A 9,401-nucleotide genomic window follows, 5' to 3' on the forward strand; every position below is an offset into this window, starting at 1 on the left:
CAACGCCTTATTTTATTTTTATTGCATTGTCAACCCTTGCAACTGGTTTGAGTAAGTTACGCATACAACCACTGGTTTTAGATCTTTTTTCAATTGTATTTTACTTTTTTTTTCTTCTTCTCAAAATAAGCATTTCTTTTCAAAAGTTACAACACATGTCTACCATATTATTATTAGAATAGTTTCATTCATCGTCTGTGTCCTTTGTACTCTTTACTATTGATCTAATAAATTTTTATCGTCTTTTTATATTAACAAAATTGAACTAAGGTTTAAATGGGTTTGTTGGTGCTGCTACTCCAGTTCCTATAGTGGTGATAACCTATAATAATTCCTGATTATTACATTAATTATTAATAGAGATCCTGAATTTGATTTTTAACTACCGGTGTAGTGTGTAAGTTTAATATATTATCACCCCTCTCCTATTGAGATCTTAAAAAAAATTGAACCGAAGGAAAACTTTATTACTTGGCAATTTGATGGATATGTGGCATGTGAAGAATTGGAATTCAAATTAGAATATGACCATTTGCATATGAGATTCATCAGCAACACAAAAGCAAACAACTCTCCCTTAACAAAACAGCAAGCAAGTTGATATGTTCAACAAAAAGCAACTCACAAAAGCTAAACCTACACGTACACTTTGGTCCTCTTTTTCACAGAGCCAAGCATTATTATTACAAGGGGAACTTGTGGGTGCCGTAACCTCCAAAGGGGATACGCTGGAACTGTGGTCTTATGAAGACGAGCCCCATCATGATCAAGACCATGGAGATGACGCGCGATCACCAACCGCAGGATCACTCTGTCCATGGATGACATGGGATTTCTTAGCACTAGCAGTCAATTTTTCAGCTGCGTGCTCAGCTTTCGCCTCATGAAGCTCCATCTTTGCTTTTGCTTCTTTTGCTTTTCTTACTTCGCTAGCTATTTCCCTTTGTTCTTCTGTTCTCGCCGTCGCCTTCTCCACCTACAATTTTAATACGTTACGTATTTTCGATTAAACGACGAAAATCAATAGAGAAACAAAATTCTAATACCTGATCAAGAAGTGAAACACCATATCCAATTAAAATTTGCCCTAAACCCTATGTGCATCCGTAAATATTTGCTGCATGGCTTACTTAGTGTAATTTTAATAATATGAAAAAAAAAAAAAAAAAAAAAGGATGCAAAATAATAAATTTGATGACCTTTTCTTCAGCTTTGGCTTTGTAAATGTTTGCGTGCTCTTTGGCAGCGCAGGCCTTATTGCTGAGCTTCTCCTTTGCAGATTGCATATCTATCTATCTGTTTATCTTATGAATTCTGAGTCTCAATATATTTTGCAAATCATGATATCCAGTTTTATTTATATGCCAAAGAAAGTTGAGGATTGAAACGCACCGTGCCACCGCCGACTCACCGCTGCGCCAACGATGACGTGGTGAACATGCAGGCACTTGGGCATGATACATGGATACGCTGCCACAATTAATTCGATCGGGTGTTGTACAGCATGCGACAAAAGTCATTTTGTGTTTCCTTTTTGGGGTTTCTTTTCTTTTCTTTTTTTTTTTTTTTTTTTGTAACAGAGGGGGCTAAAGCCCAAGAGAACAAGCCAGCCAACTAGAAGCAGAGAAGACGAGGCCTGAAGTCTCCCCTTGAATCAGCAGCCAGGATGTCAGTAATGCAAGCTGGCATCTCCTCAAAGATATGCAGACCTGGATTAAAATCAAAACTAATAGCAGTCAAAGCATCAGCTGCACAGTTTTGTTCACGAAGGATGTGTCTAACTGAGCAATTCCAATTAGCACTCATGTTTCTTTTCTTTTTCAATAGATAAAAATCAACAAAAGTTTGTCTGATACTTGGGAATTAGGAATTGGATCGAGTGAATGAGCAAATGATTTTAACTACTTGAGTTATAAGTTATTTATATTATATTAGTTCTCAGCAAAAGAAAACTATTTACCCTAATACATCCGAGCTTTTGAAATAGGCTTGAGATTAAATGAAATTGTGAGCATACCATTAATAGCAGTTTAAAACCTTATTTGAATGAAAATGAAATAACTTGTGCTTCAAGAGACCAGTGGCGAAACTACATTAGGGGTTAAGGTGAGCTGGCCCAAGGATTTTTTTGCAGAAGAAATTAATTTATGGGCAGTATGTAGTTTAGGAAAGTTTTTCTTTCATAGCCCAGGAAAGTTGACTGCCTTGTTTTAAATATATCAGTTTTTATAAATTATTCTCTACCCGTAAATTAACTGACATATATATTATTTTCTATAAACTATTATCTACCTAGAGACATTTTTTTTAGAAAGAGAATTTATTCATAAAACCACTGATGTACAAAAAGCGACATGATACAATGGTCTCGTTAAAACATTCCTAAGACAACCTCATGGAACAAACCCCCAAGGAGGAAAGAGTACCACACATGTCATGGACTAACAAGAGAGTCCAATTCAAGTAACTTTAGACCATTACAATAGAAGAACAAGTCAAAAACGAAAACTAACACAAAGACCTCAGTCGAGAACCGCATCTAGAGACCAACACAGTAGACCCATATGAGAGGATCACAGAAACCCCAAATAGTAAACCCATAGGAGAAGACTGCAGAACATCCCAACTGTCAAAAGAAGCCTTCTATGAGCAAAATCATATTGCTTTGACACCCACACAAACTATAAGACATACCATAGTAGAAACCAGGAGAGAACACGGAGGAGGAACATAGAAACAACAGTAAAAAGACCTTTGAGAAGCACTTCACTTCAACTTAGAACCTGACAAAGAAAACCTCCTATGACCAAGCATAGTTCTTCGGTCGGCGTAGAGTAGAGAAGAGCACCACATCCTAACAACTACCACCAGCGTCGCTGTTGTCGCTGCCATTAAAACAGAGACAAAAGATCAGCCACTAGGTATCACAATTCTCCCAAGGAGAGACACAATCCGGAGTCGCTATTGTCGCCGTCGCCGAGACAAAGACAACACCAGTCACCTAGAACACTATAAAAACAACCAAATAAAACAAATAAACAAGCAAACCTTGATTCAAACAGATCTAGACTATCTGGGGAGGGGAAAGGAAGGAGAAGAGTGGATAAGAGGAAGGGAAAAGATGAGAGAGAAAAAAGGGGAGATGAGGAAAGCAAGGTGAAGATGGGCGGAGGGGAGGAGGGGCAGTGGCCACCTCCCTCCGTTAACTTCCTTGCGGTTGGTTGTAGCAAGAAGAAAGGAGACTAGGGTGCGGCTAGGATTTTCATAATGAAGAAGGAAACTAGCCATCTACCCATAGACATGAGGTTATATGTTGACGTGTTTTTAATATAGCCCAGTATGTATTAACTTATTAAATATATATGTTTTTGTTTTACGTTAAAACTCAATGAAAATTAGTCCATGAAACTATGAACTAACGTGGTTTTGTAAAACCAGGCCCGTTTCCATAAAAGGTAATGAATCTTAAAGTTACATAACATAGTTTAGCTTTATGGCATATTTCCAATAGGTCTCTTTCATACTTCGAAGCTTATCTTTCACCCAAACCAAGTATATCTTGGATTTTCTTCGTCACACCAATATGGTCCAAGCCCGTTTCCACCCCAACTGTGAGTGGTCGTGTCTAAGTTTACATGAAGGAGAACCTCTGGCTGATGACACAAAATACCGTAGCATCATTGGTGCCCTCCAATACCCATTTCAATTAGAATACCGTACCATCGTTGGTTCCCTCCAATACTCATTTCAATCAGGTTTGTCAGTTCATGCACAAGCCCACTTCAACTCATTGCTAAAATATGAAAATTATGAGAGAATATTTGTTTGTGGGAATTTTCTGTGTATTCTTCTCCTTGTAGGAGGTCATATTTATAATACAACGAAACCTGAATGGGCAAGTAAATAATAAATTCCTAAATCTATTTACAGTAGGAAATCAGGAATTAAAGTAAATCAATTACAATTATAATCATGATTAGAGTCAGTCCGGATAAAAGAATCCAATCCGCAACTAGTCTTGGAGTGAAAGAACCTGGACGAAAATACCGATAAAACACGAAAATGCAAAATTTCCATGTCCGTTTCCTGGTGTGTAAGGAAAGTAAGTCAATATCCACAAGTCACGCCAACACTCCCCCTCACGTTGGTGCATAGATGTCGCCAATGCCCAACTGATCCAGTGAATTGTGGAATGCTTTACTGGAAATCGCCTTTGTCAAAATATCCGCCAATTGATCCTCGGATTTCACAAAAGGAAACTGAAACACTTTAGCCTCAAGCTTCTGTTTGATGAAGTGTCGATCCACCTCAACATGTTTAGTACGATCATGCTGAACCGGATTCTGTGCAATGGCTATAGCAGCCTTGTTGTCACAAAAGAGATTCATTGTGGACGTAGGTTTATACCCGAGTTCAATAAGCAACTTTCTTAACCAAAGAAGTTCACAAATCCCTTTAGTCATGTCTCTGAACTCGGCTTCTGCACTGGATAAAGCTACTACATTCTGTTTCTTGCTCCTCCATGTCACCAAATTACCTCCCACGAATGTGAAGTAACCCGATGTGGATTTTCTATCTGTTACATTACCTGCCCAATCTGCATCTGAATAACCATCAATATTTAGATGACCATGCTTTGAGAACATAAGTCCTTTTCCAGGTGCAGACTTCAAATATCTAAGTATCCGAAGAACTGCATTCATGTGGTCTTCACTTGGAGAGTGCATAAATTGACTGACAACGCTCACCGCATAAGCAATGTCTGGTCGAGTATGTGACAAATAGATCAATCTTCCCACTAACCTTTGGTATCTTTCTTTGTTAGTTGGAACTTGATCCGGATATTCTCCAAGATGATGATTCTGAACAATAGGAGTGTCCGCAGGTTTACAATCTAGCATTTCTGTGTCTGTCAACAAGTCTAAGACATATTTCCTTTGAGAGAGAAATATGCCTTGCTGCGATCGAGCCACCTCAATTCCCAAGAAATACTTGAGTCCACCTAGATCCTTCATCTCAAACTCCGTAGCCAGATAGTCTTGTAGCTGTGATATTTCCTGTTTATCATTCCCAGTTATAATCATATCATCAACATAGATTATTAATGTTGTTACCTTCCCTTTTTGATGTTTCAAGAATAGAGTATGATCTGAGTTGCACTGTTTGAAACCATTGTTCTTCATTGCCATGGTGAACCGTCCAAACCATGCACGTGGTGACTGTTTCAATCCATACAATGCTTTTCGTAACCTGCAAACTGTTCCAGGCGTGGTGGGCCCATAACCCACAGGTCCCTGGATCGGAACCAGGCTCTGATACCATGCTAAAATATGAAAATTATGAGAGAATATTTGTTTGTGGGAATTTTCTGTGTATTCTTCTCCTTGTAGGAGGTCATATTTATAATACAACGAAACCTGAATGGGCAAATAAATAATAAATTCCTAAATCTATTTACAGTAGGAAATCAGGAATTAAAGTAAATCAATTACAATTATAATAAGAATTCTTGGTGTGTAAGGAAAGTAAGTCAATATCCACAAGTCACGCCAACACTCATTAGCTAGATGTAAAGCGTATTTTGCGCTATCTCCAAGGAACCTCTACTCATGGTATGTTCTATAGGTTGGGTGCTCTTCTTGGAGTTCTAAGAAACAAGGTGATTTTTCTCTTTCTAATACAGAGGCCGAATACCGTCAGTTGGCCTACACCGCTGCTGCCTTCTCTTAGTTTTCCTCTCTTTTTCGTGACCTCCATCTCACTTTGGCTCGTCCTAAGCTCTGGTGTGACAACATTAGCACCATCTCTTTGGCATATAATCATGTCTTCGACGATCGAACTCGTCATGTCAAGATGGGCTATCACTACGTTTGTGAAAATGTTGTCTATCAAGAATTGGAGGACGGCTACCTTTCCATCCATGAAAAGATTGCTGACATTGTCAACTGCATGTTCATTGCCTTTCTGTCAGCTCGCGGGGGTGTGAAGGACAAACCCAATCCAAATCAAACACTTCAATTATCCGACGTATGGTTTTGGAGCATACTGATCACAACTTGTAATCTTGTTCATATAAGTAATACATGCCAGCCACTGTTAAAGTGTGGCTTTGGAGCATATCTTTTATTTGACCTTATAAGATTTATAGAAATGTCTCATATATCATCAATTGAATCCAATAATCGCCTGAATTTATAACAGTTTGTGTATGAGTTTATAAATAGTGGATAAATAATGTTTGAACTTGAAAAAAATGATTGATAGTTTTGGGTGTTTTATGTAGTAACCCAAAAAATTAAAGCCTATTTCACCAAAAATAAAATAAAATTAAAGCCTGTGAATAATCCAACGATTGGTAGTTCGTCTGCACGGTTACTCTGTACTAACGAGTGCAGTGAATACCTACCCATTTTCATTATCCTCTTCACTGCGCATGGCGTACCCGGCAACCAGAATTACAAGCAGATAATCCGATGGACTACGCCATTCCCTGCAATCCCTGCACTTCTATCTACCGGAAACCCGCACTCAACCGGCAAACCACTTGCCCAAAGAGCTTCGCTTGCCGCTCCAATGTAACCAAATGGCGCATCAAAACGATGTCGGAGCTCCAAACGCCGGTGGGTGTTACCGACCGAGCCGGTAGCTACTCTCCTTCAATTCCCACTCACAAAGTCACCGTTCACGACAGGCAACGAGGTGTCGTCCACCAGTTCCTTGTCCCAGAGGTAACTGTCCAGGTCCCAACCCTCTGTTTCTTTGTTTGTTTGCTGACAAAATCACATAGAAATTCTATCCATTTTCCCAAGAAAATTCATGGGTGTTGAAATTTCAGGACCAGTACATATTGCACACTGCTGAATCACAGGACATCACTCTTCCATTCGCTTGCAGGCACGGTATTGTTCGCTTTTATCATTTTTGAGCAATAATGTGTTGTGAATTATTCAATAGACTATAATGCATGGTGGTTTTTTTTTTTTTCCAATTTGTTCTATAGATTATAATGTAAGGTGGGTTTTTTCTTTTGAATTCATTCAATAATAGTGTCCAAATTGGTTTTACTTGGCAGGTTGTTGTACTAGCTGTGCTGTACGTGTGAAATCCGGACAACTTAGACAGCCTGAGGCACTAGGGATCTCTGCTGAATTGAAATCAAAGGCATGTGTTTTGAGGTTTTTTATGAAATTAATTAGCATGCACAAAGTGTCCTGGCTTTGCACACTGTATTCAGCTCATCTTTTCTCAGACAAAGATTTATTCATGAAGTGGTAAGGGAAGTGTTGATGGGGTTGGTGTTGGTTTGGTAGCCAACAATAGTTTTCGAGTTTATTTAAGCCTGGGTTTGTTTCAGTGAAGAAATCATAGTATAAAAAATAAAAATATAAGTGAATTTCAGGATTACTACTGTTTTAGTGTCTGTGTAAGTTAATGTACCTGAAAAATATCGCAAAAATGACATTCCTTATTGTTTCATGATGGGAAATTTTTTGGTTTAGGGTACTAGCCCCTTGGGAGGGGTGCTTGTGTGCGCCTAGCCACACTACACACACAATTGGGGATACATGAGTTTTTCCTTTATGATTGGAAGGTGTCGATGCATCTTTCCCATACCAAAATCGTATGAAAATGACTCCGGGTAGCCACAACCTGATGATATTTCCAGACAATGGGGAAACTTGGAGATTGGTACTGAGAAGTTGTGTTTGAGAAATGCCTGAGTTATTATATTCTGTCTGAATGCAGGGGTATGCACTTCTTTGTGTGGGTTATCCATCGTCTGATCTTGAAGTAGAAACACAGGACGAGGATGAGGTAATGCTCTGAGATCTACCATTAACTTTCAGGAAATGCTATGAGCCTCTAGTGTGAATCTGTTGAGTCATTTGTGTCCTCCAAATAGCTTTAGATATAGAATTTCTTGTACCTTTAATTGATGCAATTACTCTTCAATTTTCTTTTATGGAATTATTTGGTATATGATGGCATTTTGCAGCTTCCTTTAATTGCCTTTCCATTCATCTGATTTATAGAACTTTGAAATTCTTGGCACATGCAGGTGTATTGGCTTCAATTTGGGAGATATTTTGCACGGGGACCAATTGTGAGTTCTTAATCCTCTAAAACTCTAGAAAAATCTAATCCAAAAAAATGCAGGAATGATATCATGGGGGAACTCAAACCAAGAGAAAAAGATATCATGGGGGGAATGAAAGAAGAATGATTAAGTTATTGTTGCCAAGGAACTACTCCTTTTATGGTATCTTACCTCTGCATTCTATTCATGCTGCAGGAAAGAGATGATTATGCTTTGGAGTTAGCGATGGGCGATGAATAAGAAATGTAGGGTATTGATTTTGGACCTAGGATTTGCCGAGTAAAATATGCAGACTATATTTTTCCCTTCCAAGTACTGTGCATTTCCATCTTCACTCCCGTGACAGTCTAGACTTTTATGCTCCTTTCTCTCCACTGAGTGTATATCCTAAGCTAAGTATGATTGTAGCGAAGCCTGGATAATGTTATTTCAACCCTCCCGGATGACCTCAATGTAATCGACTCATATGCAATACAAACTACTTTTCTGATTAAAAGAATGGCATGGATAACTTGTCCAACATGTCTATCTACAATGACATAGCATGGAGAAAATTGAAATATCATGGCGCTAGTTTACTGATCAGCTATGAATTGATGTGAAAAGATTCAGTGGCCCATTTGCTATGTATTTTTTCTCTGTTGTTTGGTACTTGTTACTAACAGGGTAGAATATTGGGAGGGATTGTTAAACCCTCAAGAAAATTGGTGAAGAAAAGATCTAGCTGAAGAAATGCGGCATGATGTTGCGACAGGCATCGTAAATCGGTGATAACTTGTGAATTCTAGCTTGCCTTTGATCTCCCAAGACATTTCTTGAAGTGTTACTCTTAGAGTTATCATTAATTTTCTGTTGCACGGCTAATATTTATGTAGATTGAGTAGCTTATTAAACTAGAACTTGACTGTTGGTACTAGTGCATGTGATGGTTTGATCAAGCATGGCTGTGTGAGGGTGTTGATGGAATTTGATTGTGGTGCTAGGTATGTACTGGAAGTGAGGTGACAATTTGAGAAGCAGGAAGGGAGAAGAGTGAGTCGAATTCTCAGTACAGATGTGGTTTTTGGTGAAACGTGAAGGTAGTTCGATCGAAACCTAATTGGAAAAGGGGATGATAGGAATTGGTTTTGAGTAGAAGAGTCATTCAGTTAGTAAAGAGGGGTTGGTAAGATTTTTCCCATGGCCGACTGAAAGTTTCAAGTTTCTATGAACCTTTTTTCAGTGTAACAAAAGCATTCCTTCTTTTTTCCTTCTATTCTTTTCATTGCCCTTGAATTTTAATTTCACTGTTCGTTTCAATTTT

The 9,401-nt window shown here is 38.5% G+C and overlaps 2 protein-coding genes across 2 annotated transcripts; one reads left to right on the top strand and one right to left on the bottom strand.

Moving 5' to 3' along the window:
• LOC18777439 (late embryogenesis abundant protein 6) lies at positions 463–1,334 on the bottom strand. The gene is made up of 2 exons (XM_007210792.2): positions 1,200–1,334; positions 463–976 (listed from the first exon to the last, which is right to left on the bottom strand). Exons 1-2 carry the CDS (start codon positions 1,284–1,286, stop codon positions 767–769), a joined length of 297 nt encoding a protein of 98 aa, XP_007210854.1. The 5' UTR covers positions 1,287–1,334; the 3' UTR covers positions 463–766.
• On the top strand, positions 6,419–8,618 carry LOC18777663 (ferredoxin-5, chloroplastic). The gene is given in 7 exon segments (XM_007209587.2): positions 6,419–6,457; positions 6,459–6,728; positions 6,836–6,899; positions 7,073–7,161; positions 7,747–7,815; positions 8,060–8,104; positions 8,294–8,618. Coding segments are annotated over 7 exon segments (606 nt in total). The 5' UTR covers positions 6,419–6,433; the 3' UTR covers positions 8,339–8,618.

Source organism: Prunus persica, chromosome G5, assembly GCF_000346465.2.
Source record: "Prunus persica cultivar Lovell chromosome G5, Prunus_persica_NCBIv2, whole genome shotgun sequence".
NCBI classification, from domain to species: Eukaryota; Viridiplantae; Streptophyta; class Magnoliopsida; order Rosales; family Rosaceae; genus Prunus; species Prunus persica.